This window comes from Mustelus asterias, chromosome 8 (genome assembly GCF_964213995.1).
Source record: "Mustelus asterias chromosome 8, sMusAst1.hap1.1, whole genome shotgun sequence".
Lineage (NCBI taxonomy): Eukaryota > Metazoa > Chordata > Chondrichthyes > Carcharhiniformes > Triakidae > Mustelus > Mustelus asterias.
This window is the reverse complement of record NC_135808.1, coordinates 20,153,830-20,169,822: the sequence shown is the minus strand read 5'-3', so window position 1 is coordinate 20,169,822 and position 15,993 is coordinate 20,153,830. Positions and strand designations below refer to the sequence as shown.

At 50.2% G+C, this 15,993-nt stretch overlaps 1 protein-coding gene across 1 annotated transcript in view; it reads right to left on the bottom strand.

Annotated features, from left to right (window-relative positions):
• Positions 1-15,639, bottom strand: part of LOC144496914 (flotillin-1-like) — a 41,980-nt gene extending 26,341 nt beyond the window's left edge. Inside the window, exons 1-2 of the mRNA XM_078217531.1 lie at positions 15,493-15,639; positions 3,566-3,630 (exon numbers count right to left, since the gene is read on the bottom strand). Coding sequence (XP_078073657.1) covers positions 3,566-3,611 — 46 coding nt within the window. The 5' untranslated portion in view covers positions 3,612-3,630; positions 15,493-15,639. The remainder of the gene's footprint in view (positions 1-3,565; positions 3,631-15,492) is intronic.
• Between the last annotated feature and the right edge of the window lie 354 nt (positions 15,640-15,993).

Genomic DNA, 15,993 nt, shown 5'->3' with positions numbered 1-15,993 from the left:
CACAGACACGGGGAGATCTGCACAGTCACCCCATGCCAGAATTGAACCCAGGTCCCTGGCGCTGTGAGGCAGCAGTGCGAACCACTGTGACACCATGCCGCCCATTCAAGGGATGTTTGCGTTACTGCTCAGGCCAGGATTTATAGCTCATCCCTAATTGCCCCTTGAGAAAGGTGCTCCTGAACTGCCTTCTTGAACCACTGCAGTCCATGAGAGCAACAGTGAAAGGTGTCATATAAATGAAAGTTTTTTCAGTTGCTCTTTCTTTCAAAGGCATTGTAAACCACAAATCAAATTCTTTTAAATCGTAAAATGTCAGTACTCATCAACAACTGTATCATCGGTGGGAATGTGGTTAACAAGGGTTGGTACGGCAGGAAGTTCGGGACTAAGTGCCCCAGATTTCTAGTTTTGTAAACCCTCTCAGGGTTGTGGTTCCAACAGCTCACACATGCACACCCACTCACACGTCTATTTTTAATTCACTGACGGGATGTGGGTATCGCTGGCTAGGCCAGCATTTATTGCCCACCCCTAGTTACCCTGGAGAAAATGGTGGTGAGCTGCCTTCTTGAGCCGCTGCAGTCCCTGTGGTGTAGGTACACCCAGTAAGAAGTCTCACAACACCAGGTTAAAGTCCAACAGGTTTATTTGGTAGCAAATGCCACTAGCTTTCGGAGCGCTGCCCCTTCGTCAGGTGGAGTGTCTCCCACTCCACCTGACGAAGGAGCAGCGAGCGCTATATTTCCAAGTCAGGATGGTGAGTGGTTTGCAGGAGAACCTCCAGGTCATCACCTTCCCAGGTATCTGCTGCCCTCGTCCTTCTAGATGGTAGTGGTTGTGGGTTTGGAAGTTGCTGTCAAAGGGGTGGCTTGCTGAGTTCCTGCAGCGCATCTTGCGGATGGTACACAGAGCTGCCACTATTCATCGTGGCGGACAGAGTTCCGATCAAGTGGGCTGCTTTGTCCTGGATGGTGTCGAGCTTCGAGTGTTGTTGGAGCTGCTCCCATCCAGGCAAGTGGGGAGTATTCCATCACACTCCTGACTTAGATGATAGACAGGATTTGTGGAGTCAAGAGGTGAGTTACTGGCTGCAGAATTCCCAGTTTTTGACCTGCTCTTGTAGGCACGATATTTATATGGCTAGTCCAATTCAGTTTCTGGTCAATAGTAATCCATAGGATACATATATTATATATACACACATATATATTAAGAAAACTACATCCAACTTTGATGTATTTAATGCCTTCGACACAGTAAAAACATTCTAACATATTTCACAGGAATGTTAACAATCAAAATCTAACACCAAACCACGCAAAGAGAACCTAAAACAGTTAAGATGAATTAAGTAGCACCTTCAATAGAGGGGGGTTTAGGGAGGGTGCTCCAGAACTTGGGGCCCAGACAGCTGAAGGCTCAGCTACCAATGGTCAGGCGATGAAAATAGGCAATTAGAATTAGAGGAACGCAGAAATCTTGGCTGGTTGGAGGCACTTACAAAGGTGTGGGTGGCAAGGATGAGATGTGCCAGAGAGCACAGTGAGTTATGTGCGAATAAGGCTTGGTGTGAGTTAGACCAATCCATCAGGCAAACCAGCCTCCCATCCATTGACTCCGTCTACACTTCCCGCTGCCTCGGCAAAGCAGCCAGCATAATCAAGGACCCCAGGCAGCCCGGACATTCTCTCTTCCACCTTCTTCCGTCGAGAAAAAGATACAAAAGTCTGAGGTCATGTCCCAACCGACTCAAGAACAGCTTCTTCCCTCCTGCCATCAGACCTTTGAATGGACTAAGTTGATCTTTCGCTACACCATAGCTATGACTGTAACACTACATTTTGCACTCTCTCATTACCTTCCCTATGAACGGTATGCTTTGTCCGAATAGCGCGCAAGAAACAATACCTTTCACTGTATGCTAATACATGTGATAATAATAAATCAAATTAAAGTTAGGGGAGCAGGAAGAATGGATTTTAACACAAGATGCATCAATGGAAGAGTCAAAGGGTGACTCTCAGCACTCTCCACCCTCTCTGACAGTGTAAACAGGGAGTGGGGGTGGTTACTGGTACAGTACATTCCCCCCTCCTCCCCGCACAAGCTCACAATAATCACCCAGTCATAGAAGACAAGTCATTACTGGAGAGGGCATCTTGGCAAATCTGAGAGAATTGAACAAGACTCTGCTTCCTTTTCTAAGGCAATCAGATCCCGCACTCTGCCGACCTGCTTTCCTTGTTGGCGAATCCACGAGGGAGGTACAGGAACACCTGTCACACTCTCTTTCTTCCCCCCCATCCACCCCTCCCCACCCCCACCTGCCCCCAGCCTCACAGCCTTGTCTTTTATCCTGAATCAGGAAATGCTGAGTGGATTCAGGTTCCCCCTCCAGGACCTTGAATACTAAACCCAGGCTGACACTGTGGTATAGTGCAGAGAACGTGCTGCACTGTCAGAAATGCAGAGTTCAAACAAGGTGGAACATGCAGCCAGCCAATGATTTTCCCTGACTGTACAGCAACCAGTAAATTATCAACCACTTCAATCCTTGTGAGTGAGTTTGGGATACAGTCAGTAGTGGTGGGGCTGCAGATGGCAGTCCTGAGGAAGTCAGAAGTCTCCATCTGCCGATTATAAGGGAGGGCACGAGGGCACAGTGGTTAGCACTACTGCCTCACAGCATCAGGGACCCGGGTTCGATTCCCAGCTCGGGTCACTGTCTGTGTGGAGTTTGCACGTTCTCCCCGTGTCTGCGTGGGTTTCCTTCGGGTGCTCCGGTTTCCTCCCACACTCCAAAGATGTGCAGGTTAGGTGGATTGGCCATGCTAAATTGCCCCTTAGTGTCAGGGGGACTAGCTAGGGTAAATGCATGGGGATAGGGCCTGGGTGGGATTGTGGTCGGTGCAGATGTGAAGGGCCGAATGGCCTCCTTCTGCACTGTAGGATTTTATAATTTCTGTGAATTCCCTCCCTAAACCACTCCGTCTCTCTCCACCTCTCTCTCCTCTAAGACGCTCCTTAAAACCAACTCCTTGAGCTTCTGCATACCTATCCCGATATCTTCCAATATCCTAACAACACCCTCTAGATACAACGGACTGCACAGTATTAATTTGGAGAAGCGGGGTTCAGCCAGGTATTCTAACCAATATATATCTCCCACCCAAGGTCACTAAAAACAGATTCTCCAATCATTGCTTCATTGCTGTTTGTGGGATCTTTACACTTCAATTTATTACGCCGGTTGCAAAGATTAGGATTGTCTTGATGTAGGGAAAGGGTCTGTGTCAATGCACGTCCTTTATTTCTTCCTCTTCTATACCCTTTGGCTCCTTCCGATGAAAGATACAATCTCTGCTTTCTGAGCTGCAACTTGGGGGACTACAATAGGTCTGAGAGAGGGGGCTGGGGGTGGTGGGAGTGAGAGAAGAAGAACTAGCCAGGGCTCCCGCTCCTGATCGCAGGCCAGTAATCGTTGCACAGGGGGAATGGGTTAGCAGGAGAGAGAACCAGGCTCAAGTGGATTACGCACTGAATGCAAGCAGCATTACTGTACCTGAGACTACCATCGCCTCGTTGGGACCACATGTTTGAAACGACATGTTGAAGACTCAGAGAATCCTAAAAGAGAAAGAGAGAGAAAGTAAATCCATGAATTAGCTGTCACAACACATTAGTCATGATGTGGAGATGCCGGCGTTGGACTGGGGTAAACACAGTAAGGAGTCTAACAACATCAGGTTAAAGTCCAACAGGTTTATTTGGTTGCAAACGCCACTAGCTTTCGGAGCTAGTGGCGTTTGCTACCAAATAAACCTGTTGGACTTTAACCTGGTGTTGTTAGACTCCTTACAACACATTAGGCCAGACATACCAGGGGAATACAACAACCTGCATTTACATAGCACCCTTAACAGAGTCAGACAGTCCGAGCAACTTCATAGGTGCGTTCAGAGGAATTCTGACACTGAGTCACAGATGGAGATATTAGGGCAGGCTCCCAAAAGCTCAATCTCAAGCTTTAAGGAGCATCTTAAAGCAGGAGAGAGAGGTGGAGAGAGACGGAGTGGTTTAGGGAGGGAATTTGAGAGCTGGGGAACCAGGCAGCTGACGGCATGGCCGCCAGTGGTGGAGTGATTGAAATTGGGGATGTGGCAGAAGGCAGAAATAGAGGAACGCAGATATCTCGGCGGGGTCTCAGGAGATCACAGACACAGGGAGTAGGGAGGCGGTAGAGGGAGGGGCGGTGGGAAGCTTGCCAGCAGCTTCAGCAGAAGCATTGAAGCAGAGTGTTTTTGGAGCAAGTCTGGCCCAGCACTAAAAAGGACATTTCGATTGCAGCATAGGACTCCAAGTGCTGCCTGAGCGTAGAGTCCCACTGTAATCAGGAAGTGCAGACTTCTGACTGCCCCCCAAGAAGCCAAGACTCACCATCCTCCACACACCATCATTGGCTACATCCCGTGCTCACTCACAACGATTTACAAGGTTGAGGAGTCACTGGTTGTCCTAAACACAACGGGTATCGTTGGCTCCATCTTGCGGAGGGTCTGGGGAAGGGGCTGCCACCGCTTGTCGAATCAGCTGGGTGTTGTTTGGGGGGTGGCAGGAATCAGGCAGTTCAGTGATCCTGTTCCACCAAGGGAGCGGATGAGGCTGAGATACATCCCCGGGGTTGATGCGTTCGCTGCCGGAGTCCAGTCCTACTCCAGACAGTTGAGTGCAAAATAAATTAAGGCTGACAGACCCAGCGCAGTACTGAGGGGGCGGCACATTGGCAGAGGCTCAGTACTGAGGGAGTGCTGCACTGTCAGAGGGTCAGTACTGAGGGAGTGCTGCACTGTCAGAGGGTCAGTACTGAGGGAGTGCTGCACTGTCAGAGGGTCAGTACTGAGGGAGTGCTGCACTGTCAGAGGGTCAGTACTGAGGGAGTGCTGCACTGTCAGAGGGTCAGTACTGAGGGAGTGCTGCACTGTCAGAGAGTCAGTACTGAGGGAGTGCCGCACTGTCAGAGGGTCAGTACTGAGGGAGTGCTGCACTGTCAGAGGGTCAGTACTGAGGGAGTGCTGCACTGTCAGAGGCTCAGTACTGAGGGAGTGCTGCACTGTCAGAGGCTCAGTACTGAGGGAGTGCTGCACTGTCAGAGGCTCAGTACTGAGGGAGTGCCGCACTGTGAGGGTCAGCACTGAGGGAGTGCCGCACTGTCAGAGGGTCAGTACTGAGGGAGTGCTGCACTGTCAGAGGGTCAGTACTGAGAGAGTGCTGCACTGTCAGAGGGTCAGTACTGAGGGAGTGCCGCACTGTCAGAGGGTCAGTACTGAGGGAGTGCCGCACTGTCAGAGGGTCAGTACTGAGGGAGTGCTGCACTGTCAGAGGCTCAGTACTGAGGGAGTGCCGCACTGTCAGAGGGTCAGCACTGAGGGAGTGCCGCACTGTCAGAGGGTCAGCACTGAGGGAGTGCCGCACTGTCAGAGGGTCAGTACTGAGAGAGTGCTGCACTGTCAGAGGGTCAGTACTGAGGGAGTGCCGCACTGTCAGAGGGTCAGTACTGAGGGAGTGCTGCACTGTCAGAGGGTCAGTACTGAGGGAGTGCCGCACTATCAGAGGGTCAGTACTGAGGGAGTGCCGCACTGTCAGAGGGTCAGTACTGAGGGAGTGCCGCACTGTCAGAGGGTCAGTACTGAGGGAGTGCTGCACTGGCAGAACGGCCATTTGGTTGAGATGTCCCTCGCTCCTCTCCAGTCCAACTACTCTCACACTCTTTGCTTTCTCAGAAGAATACGAAGGATTCCACGGCATGATCTCAAACAAGAGCAAAAGGAGTAGCCCCAGTGTCTCGGCCAATAACAGATTATCTGGTCATCATCGTACGTTGCTGTTTGTGGGAGCTTGCTGTGCACTAATTGGCTGCCACATTTCCAACATTACAACAGTGGCCACACTTCCAAACGTTCTTCACCGGCCCTGAAGCACCTTGGGATGTGCGGTGGTAGTAAAGGGCGCTATATGAATGCAAGTCTTTCTGTTCCATCTTTCAGAACGGACTCCACCTTTCTCGAGTCACTGTGAAGCCTCCAGGCTTTGAACATCGAACCTCGGCATCACCTCAGCAGCCGAGAGAGTAACATCAGGGAAATAAGCTAATGGATAGCTGGAGAGATGCCAGGCCCCGCATTACAGGAACAATCAACTCACCACCAAACCACTGGACATGTGCCAGACAGGACGGTGCCCAGAACTGGCCCCCGGCCAAAGACACTGAGCTACCGGGGGAAACGTGAGGAGAAACGGGTTTAAGCACCTTTCAGAGAAGCAGCGCAGACATGTTGGGGAGAATGTCCTTCTTCTGTGCTGCACCCTGCCAGCAAGGCACATTACTGAATAGCGCTCCCCGTCCCTCACACTCTCCCTCCTCACTCCCCGTCCCTCACACTCTCCCTCCTCACTCCCCGCCCCTCACACTCTCCCTCCTCACTCCCCGGCCCTCACACGCTGCCCGCCCTCACACTCTGCCCTCCCTCACTGTTTTCACCTAAAGGATTACAGATTTGAAGTTAATTGTTAATCACCGTGTCCTGATTTTCCTCACTCAATCCTTGCTCTCTGTCAACACACTGCGGCCCATCACATACCTTCGGCCTCCCCTGGGCTTCACAGATGAACATTCTTTTGAACAGGGTGTGTCCAGAGATGATAAACACTCGAACCATCCTGTAACTCTATCATCCTGGCCTTTCTCCCATTACGCCCAGAAAAGGGAGGAGCGGTTAATTGAGGATTGGAACCTGCAGCGACTCCACACTGTAACTCAAGAGGCTGCATGAGAAAAACGTGCACTTTTATAGCACACTTTCAACCCCCGGGACACACTTTCCAGCTGGTTCGGTAATTTTCCCAACTGCAGTCAATGCAGTAACCTCGGCAGCTGCTTTTGGGCACAGCGCGATCCCAAAAATAGCAAAGCGACAATCTCTTTTGTGTTTTTGGAAACATTGCCTGGGGGATTAGTGCTGCCCGGGACCCCTGTGCTGCTGCATCCTCGGAACAGCAGCCCTGGAAGCCTGGTCACTATCGGGGGAGGGCTTATCGGAAAGACGGCTCCTGCGACAGTGCAGCTCTCCGTGGGTTGTTGCGCTCTGGAGCTGGGGTGAGGCCCCATGACTCAGAGCTGGGCGCTGCTGCCCCGCTGGAGCTACGACTGGCATCCAAAACAGACGCCAGCCTCTCCCACCCACCTCAACACCGACTGACTGAAGCTTTCGAAGCGCTGACAGGCTCTCGGGTAACACGAGAAGAGACCATTTTGCTTCTCTCCATCTCCCCTAAAGAGAAGTAAGCCGTCTGCTTATCCTGATGCCCTTCCACAAGTATCAGTCAACCTTCACTCGATCCTCCCACCCCATCGACAAGCCTCGATGCCGTGCATTACTATCAGGGCTATTTAACCAGGCATACTCCATCCAGCCCTCACAAGCCCAACACCCACAAGCACTCATTATTGCGCAAGGCTCCTTCCCGAGCTTCCAGGAGCAAGAATCCCAGATTGATTCTCCAAAACCACAGGGAGAGGGTTGAGGCCAAATGAATTGTTGCTGAAAAAGAGTGACACTCGAAGATTGCTGAAATGAGAGACGTTTTGTCGAAGTTTTTCGTCCTGCACTAATCAGGAATCATAGAATCCCTACAGTACAGAAGGAGGCCATTCGGCCAATCTAGTCTGCGCCAACAACAATCCTACCCAGGCCCCTATCCCCTTAACTCCACATATTTACCTTCCTAATCCCCCGACATCCCCTAACACTAAGGGGCAATTTAGCACGGCCAATCCACCTAACCTGCACATCTTTGGGCTGTGGGAAGAAACCAGAGCACCCGGAGGAAACCCACGCAGACACGGGGAGAACATGCAAACTCCACACAGACAGTGACCCGAGCCAGGAATCGAACCCGGGTCCCTGGCGCTGTGAGACAGCAGTGCTAACCACTGTGCCGCCCACGACAAATGCTGGAAAGCCAAATTGCAAACTCTCATGACAACTGATACTGCCCGTTGGCAACACCTCTGCCAATCAATCAGAGCCAAGCTGCCAACACTCAGGAAGTCGCTTTAGCTCAGTTGGCTGGACAGCTTGTTTGTGATGCAGAGCGGCGCCAACATCTCAGGTTCATTTCCCGTACCAGCTGAGGTTACTCATGAAGGCCGCAGCTTCTCGACCCTACCCCTGTGTTTGAGGTGTGGTGATCCTCAGGTTAAATCACCAGCTGTCAGCTGTCCCCCTCTCAGCGGGGAATCGTTTGCAGTACAAATTGTTGTGAGCATTTGGCATTCTTCCATTTGTCCTGATGAGTGCATGATGAAAAGCTTCGACCACACATCTCATCTCAGCAATCTTCAAGTCCTGCACTACGGAGCGACTGTTCGTTGGTAATTTATTAATATTATTTTTATTAATATTTTATTAACCCAGCTCCCCGCAGCACCAGGATTGTCCTGTTCAGCGACACTAAGTACAGTCGCATTACTCACTCAGCAGTCAAAAAAGAACTTGGGAATTTCTTGGTGGCGAGTAAAAACCTTCCTATCGTCTCGAGTAGAAAGCAAGGATGCGGAGAGTCCAGGAGAAAAGAGCGAGCACTTTCAGCACAGGATTCAGATAACAAGGACAACAGTCACATTAACCAGTAGGACTGATGATGATCATGGTTGACACGGTGGCACAGTGGTTAGCACTGCTGCCTCACAGCGCCAGGGATCCAGGTTCGATTCCGTCTGTGCGGAGTCTGCACGCTCTCCCCGTGTCTGCGTGGGTTTCCTCCGGGTGCTCCGGTTTCCTCCCACAGTCCGAGAGACGTGCCGGTTAGGTGCATCGGCCGTGCTAAATTCTCCCTCAGTGTACCCGAACAGGTGCCGGAGTGTGTCGACTAGGGAATTCTCACAGTAACTTCACTGCGGTGTTAATATCAGCCTACTTGTGACACTAGTAAATAAGCTTTAATCATCCAGGCGCCCACTTATTTAAGTCTAAAAGTTGAAGCACTCGGAACAGTCTCGGGCTCCGCACGCTGTGGAGGGTGTACTGGCCTTGGAGGGAACACAGCATCTAATTTGCAACAGTCGAATGCAGAATGGACTCCGACAGTTAAATCGAGGAGAGCTCCGTGACCCCCCCTGCCCTACCAAACATAGTTTATTCATTTCATACATGGGACGTGGACATCACTGGGGAGGTCAATATTCATTGCCCGATTTCCCTGGAGAGAAAAGCGATGAGGCATCCTTGCACAGACTAGGGCTGTATTCCCAAAGGTTGGGAAGTTGAGTGGTCATCTGGTCAAAGTTTCAATGGTGACTGATAGAGGGAAGCTACTTCCACTGTTTGGCGGGGCTGGGAGGCGGCCAAATTGCCTAAAGCGGAATGAAATTTGGAAACAATTCTGCAGGATCAAGGGATTTGCAACTCTTTTCTCAAATGGATGATTGCACAATGTTCACCACCATTCACGACTCCTCACACACTGAAATAGTCCCTGCCCGTGTGCGGAACAACGTTCTGGCTTAGGTAGATAAGTGGCAATGTAACATTCGTGCCACACAAGTGCCAGGCAATGTCTGTCTCCAACAAGGGAGAATCTAACCCCCACCCCTTGACATTCAGTGGCATTACCATCGCTGAATCCCCCACTATCAACATCCTGGGGTTATTACTGAACAGAATCAGAACTGGACTAGCCATATAAATACTGTGGCTACCAGAGCAGGTAGCCTCCCCTCCATTGACTCTGTCTACACTTCCCGCTGCCTCGGCAAAGCAGCCAGGACCCCACGCACCCCGGACATTCTCTCTTCCACCTTCTTCCGTTGGGAAAAAGATACAAAAGTCTGAGGACACGTACCAACCAACTCAAGAACAGCTTCTTCCCTGCTGCTGTCAGACTTTTGAATGGACTTACCTTGCATTAAGTTGATCTTTCTCTACACCCTATCTATGACTGTAATAGTACATTCTGCACTCTCTCGTTTCCTCCTCTATGTTTTGTCTGTGTAGCATGCAAGAAACAATACTTTTCACTGTATACTAATACATGTGACAATAATAAATCAAATCAAATCAAAAAAAGATCAGAGTCTGGGACCCCTGCGGAAAGTGACTCACCTCCTGACTCCCCAAAGCCTGTCCACCAGCTACAAGGCACAAGTCAGGAGTGTGATGGAATACTCCCAACTTGCCTGTGGGGAATATTCCTTCACACTTCTTGTAGCTTCAACAACACTCATGAAGCTCGACACCATCCAGGACAAAGCAGCCCGTTTGTTTGATTGAGACCACATCCAGAAGCATTCACTTCCACCACCCCCGACACACAGTGACAGCCGTGTGTACTATCTACAAGATGCACTGCTGGAACTCACCAAGGCTCCTTAGGCAGCACCTTCCAAACTCACAACCATCTAGAAGGACAAGGGCAGCAGATAACTGGGAACACCATCACCTGGAGGTTCCCCTCCAAGTCACTGACCATCCTGACTTGGAAATATATCGCTGTTCCTTCAATGTCGCTGCGTCAAAATTCCTCCCTAACAGCACTGTGTGTACACCTACACCACAGGGACTGCAGCGGTTCAAGGTGGTGGCTCAATACCACCTTCTCAAGGGAGCAATTTGGAATGGGCAATAAATGCTGGCCTAACCAGTGCAATACTTAAAACCTGCTGTATTATGATGGCACTGTTTCGAGCATCTACTGTTTGGTGTCAAATGGACAGAACACTCTACATCACTTCATTCATTTGAGAGGAATAAAAGTAATAATTTTATGCTTCAGTTATACAGGGCACTGGTGAGACCACATCTCAGTGTGGGCAGCATTCGGCTCTTTATTTAAGGGTATAAATGTGTTGGAGGGGGTTCAGAGGAGGGTTTACTAGATTGATACCTGGAATGAGCGAGTTGTCTTATGAGGAAAGGTTGGACAGACTGGGCTTGTTTCCACTGGAGCTTAGGAGAGTGAGGGGGTGACTTGATTAAGTATAAGATCCTGAATGGTTTTGAGAAGGTGGATGTGGGAAAGATGTTTCCTCTTGTGGGTGATTCAAAATTTAAAACTGTTTTAAAATTGGGGTCACCCTTTCAGGGCAGAGATGAGGAGCATGTTTTTTCTCTCAGAGGGTTGTGCGACTTTGGAACTCTCTGCCTCAGAAGGCGGTGGGGGGCGGGGGTCACTGAATATTTTTAAGACGGAGATGGATAGGTTCTTGTTTGGCAAGAGGGTTAAAGGTTATTGGGGGCGATGGGGAATGCGGAACAAGAAACACAAACAGATCAGCCGTGATTTTATTGAATGGCAGAACAGGCTCGAGGGGTCGAATGGCCTACTCCTGCTCCTAACTCGCATGTTAAATACAAATTTATCAAAGTTGTAACGTTTTCCTTTCAACTGTATTAAAAGGTCTGTTAACCGGGACAGGGGAAGGGCGAGTGTCCCAATCCTCGAGATTGTACATTATAAACATCTGAATGTCGACAGAAGAAGCAAAAACGGTTGAATTGTCCAGAACAAAGTCACGCAGTAGTTTCACAACCCAGTCCCACTTCCTCAACTCATTCACCACTGATATTGAAAAGAAATGCATTCCTGGGGGCGGCAGAAGGATTGGCCAAGAGCAGCTCAGTGCTTTCCACACAAGTTACCACACACTGCAAAAGAGGCAGAGCCACTCACAGCTTGCATTGGCATTGTGCCATTAACATAGTCCCAAGGTGCATCCGAGGGCCCTCGAGTCAAATTCACCAAGAGCCACGTATATTATTATTTCCCTCTATATTCTTTCCAAATTTTCCCCTTTGAGGTCTCTCACTCTTTTCAACTGGCCAACCTCAGACTATTTGAGTCTTCCCTAAGCCTCTTGGTATCCAAAATGTATTCCTGGTGGTTTCATCACATGACTAGAAAGGGTGCAGAGGAGATTCACCAAGAAGTTGCCTGGACTGGAGTGTTTCAGCTATGAAGAGAGGCTGGTTAGACTGGGGTTGTTCTCCTTAGAGCAGAGAAGGCTGAGGAGGAACGGGATCGAGGTGCACCAAATTATGAGGGATGCTGTTAAAAAGTAAAGTTTATTTGTCACAAGTAGGCTTACATTAACACTGCAATGAAGTTACTGCGAAATTCTCCGACTGAGGACAGGAAGGAACTTTTCTTCTTGGTAGAGGGGTCGATAACCAGGGGCACACATTTAAGTTAAGAAGAAGTTTCCGGGAGATGTGAGGAAATACTTTCTCAGCCAGGTGGTGGTGGGAATCTGGAACTCACTGCCTGAAAGGGTGGTAGAGGCAGGAACCCTCACAGCATTTAAGAAGCACTTAGATGAGCGCTTGAAATGCCACAGCATACAAGGCTATGGAGGAAGTGCTGGAAAATGGCATTAGAATAGATAGGTCCTTGATGGCCAGCATGGATACGATGGGCCTCTGTCCGTGCTGTAAAACTCTATGACTCTTATGACTTGCACCCCGCACTCCCCCACCCTCCGACACCCCCCCCCACCCTCCGACACCCCCCCCCCCCCCCGCCACCCCCACCCCCCCCCCCGCCACCCCCACCCAAAATGCTCCAGCCTTAATTGGCCAACACATACACCCTCAAGCCTGACTGCCTTCCTAACACCAATCGGAAAGATTTATTGCCCAACTGGACGATACTTAACTGTTAGCCATACTGTCTTTTCTCATTCCCATGTTCCAGACTTTAAAATCTGACAAAGTTCAAAAGGAAAAAAAAATACTTTAAAAAAAATCTCCAGATGATCTTCCTCGAGGATTGCACACAGCCACGTCCTTTTTTATTTTAAAGTTTATTTATTAGTGTCACAAATAGGCTTACGTTAACACTATAGTGAAGTTACTGTGAAAATCCCCTAGTCTCCACACTCCGGCGCCTGTTCGGGTACACTGAGGGAGAATTTAGCACGGCCAATGCACCATAACCTGCACGTCTTTCGGACTGTGGGAGGAGACTGGAGCACCCAGAAGAAACCCACACAGACACGGGGAGAAAGTGCAGACTCCGCACAGACAGTGACCCAAGACGGGAATCGAACCCGGGTAGCAGTGCTACCCACTGTGCCACCCTGAAGACTGATCTTCAATTTCTGGAGAATCCTGGACAGTTGGCAGCCCTATCCTCCCAGGTTAGGCCTCCTCGTTCTTTCCTTGCTGAATGGCCTCGGTTCTTTGGTTTCGTTGTTGAACCTCTCATACCCTCCCTCACTCCTCTCATTCCTTTTCTCACTACCCCCATGCCCCACTCAAGGCCCCAAATTCTTCTTTTCTCTTTTTTTTAACCCCTTCGTTTTTATTGTTTAAGATGATGGAGGCTTTCCTCAAGCATCTTTTCTTTTACATCCACCTGGACTTCGCCTCTATCAAGAATTCGTTGCCACAGAAGGCTGTGGTGGCCAGATCATTGGAGTGTATTTAAGACAGAGATAGATAGGTTCTTGATCGGTAAATGGATCAAAGGTTACGGGGAAGAGACGGGAGAATGGGATTGAGAAACCTAACACCCATGATTGAATGGCGAAACGGACTCAATGGGCCGAATGGCCTAATTCTGCTCCTATAGTCTATATTCCCATCCAGCTTGCTGTCTCACAGCTTACCTTATGCAGTGTCTTGGAAACAATGCCAATGCCACATAGCCAATGCCTAATAGCATCCTTTCCAGATGTATCACACCTTGGTATGGCTCCTGCTCTGACCAAGACCGCAAGAAACTACAAAGGGTTGTGAATGCATCACAGTCCATCACGCAAACCAGCCTCCCATCCACTGACTCCATCTACACTTCCCACTGCCTTGGAAAAGCAGCCAGCATAATCAAGGATCCCACGCACCCCGAACATTCTCTCTTCAACCCTCTTCCATCGGGAAAAAGATACAAAAGCCTGAGAACACGCACCAACCGACTCGAGAACAGCTTCTTCCCTGCTGCCATCAGACTTTTGAATGGACCTATCATATATTAAGTTGATCTTTCTCTACACCCTAGCTATGACTAATACTACATTCTGCACTCTCTCCTTTCCTTCTCTATGAACGGTATGCTTTGTCTGCATAACGCACAACAAACAATACTTTTCACTGTATCCCAGTCCATATGACAATAATAAATCAAATGAAATCAATGTCAGACTGACCCAGAGCATTGGTGAAAATTCAGGCAGGTGAACAAAAGCTTGGTCAAAGAGGGAGGTTTTAAGGAGCATCTTAAAGGAGGAAAGCGAGGCTGAGACCCCGAGAGGTACAGGGGGTGAATTCCAGAGCTCAGGCAGCTGAAGAAGATTAGATTTCAGGGTTCTGCTGGAGGGCAGAACTGGAGGAGCACTGGGATCCCGGAGGGCTCTGTAGCTGGAGGAGGTCACCCAGTTTGGAGGCAGGGCCAGGGCAAGTTGTGACGGCCAAAGGATGAGAAGTTTGTGTGAACTGTCAGAGTATCCAACCCAGGGCCTCTCACCCACCCTATCCCCAAAACCCTGTGCATTTACCATGGCTAATCCACCTAACCGACACATCTCAGGACATTAAGAGGCAATTTTGATTTGATTTATTATTGTCACATGTATACAATGAAAAGTATTGTTTCTTGTGCGCATTTAGCATGGCTAATCCACCTAACCTGAACATCTTTGGAGTGTGAGCGGAAACCGGAGCACCCGAAGGAAACCCAAACAGACACGGGGAGGACGTGCAAACTCCACACAGACAGTGACCCAAGCCGGGAATCGAACCCGGATCACTGGCACTGTGAGGCAGCAGCGCTAACCACTGTGCATCACTCAAACCATTCTTCTCAATCTGATTGTTTGCAGCACAGAAACACGACTTTTGACCCATCACATCTGTGCTGGGCTATCCACAAGTGCAACTCAGTCAGCACTACATCCCTGGCATTTCCCCATAGCCCTGAAAATCTTTTACTCCCTCACCCTCCCTTTAATCCCACCGTCTGCATTCAATCATTCTCTCTGCAAGCCTCAGCTTTTGCCCGTCAAAGGCAGCAATTTTCCCTACTATCTTCCGTCTTCTCCTGCTCAAACTGTCCTTTCTTGCATCGTTGTCTGGGAGGAGCACTGAAGCAATTAGAAATGGTCATTAGAATTCACAGCAAAACAAAAAGTGGCCAACAAAAGGGCTGCTGTTATTCATTGTAAATATCACTCACAACCCAATCTGGAAACAGTTATGACATTGCCTGAGGGGTACTGGATTAGTTTTCGCTCTGTTGCTTCTCTCTCACACACACAGACTGTAATTTTACTGCAGCATTTGCTCCCTGGCCTGTTGTGCAATGGCCCGGCCCAGCCCAGCCCAGCCCAGCCCCCATCCCTACTTTCGCAGCTCCAGGGCTGCTCTGGTGTCAAAGGCCCAAGTTCAGGTCCAGCGCCCTGGTTGCTAATGTTCCTGCCGCCCCTGTCCACACACTCACCCTGCTCCACCAGCTGCTTCTGTTGCCACGCTTCCAGCTCCTGTTGATTCCACGGCTCTGTTTACTCTCCGGCTCCCCGTCCCTTGACTCACAGACTGACTGACACACCCAAGCTCAAGCTCCAGCTCCGCCAGGACGGTCCTCCAGAAACAGCGCCACCCCTGGCCGGGAGGAGGAGGTGGACCTCCCCACACACAGCGCCCACAGCGCCACCCCTGGCCGGGGTGAGCCGTTCCTCCAGAAACAGCGCCACCCCGGACAGGGAGGAGGCGGACCAGCCGACACACAGCGCCACCTCTGGAGGGGAGGAGCGACGATATTCACTGTTGGCGGGAGGTGTCTATCCTCCAGGCACAGCGCCCCCTCTGGCGGAGAGTTTCCAGTCCTCCACATGCAGCACCTGCCCTGGAAGGAAGGCGCATTGACACGCCCAAGCTCCAGCTCCAGTTCCGCCAGTACGGTCCTCCAGAAACAGCGCCACCCCTGGCCGGTAGGAGGAGG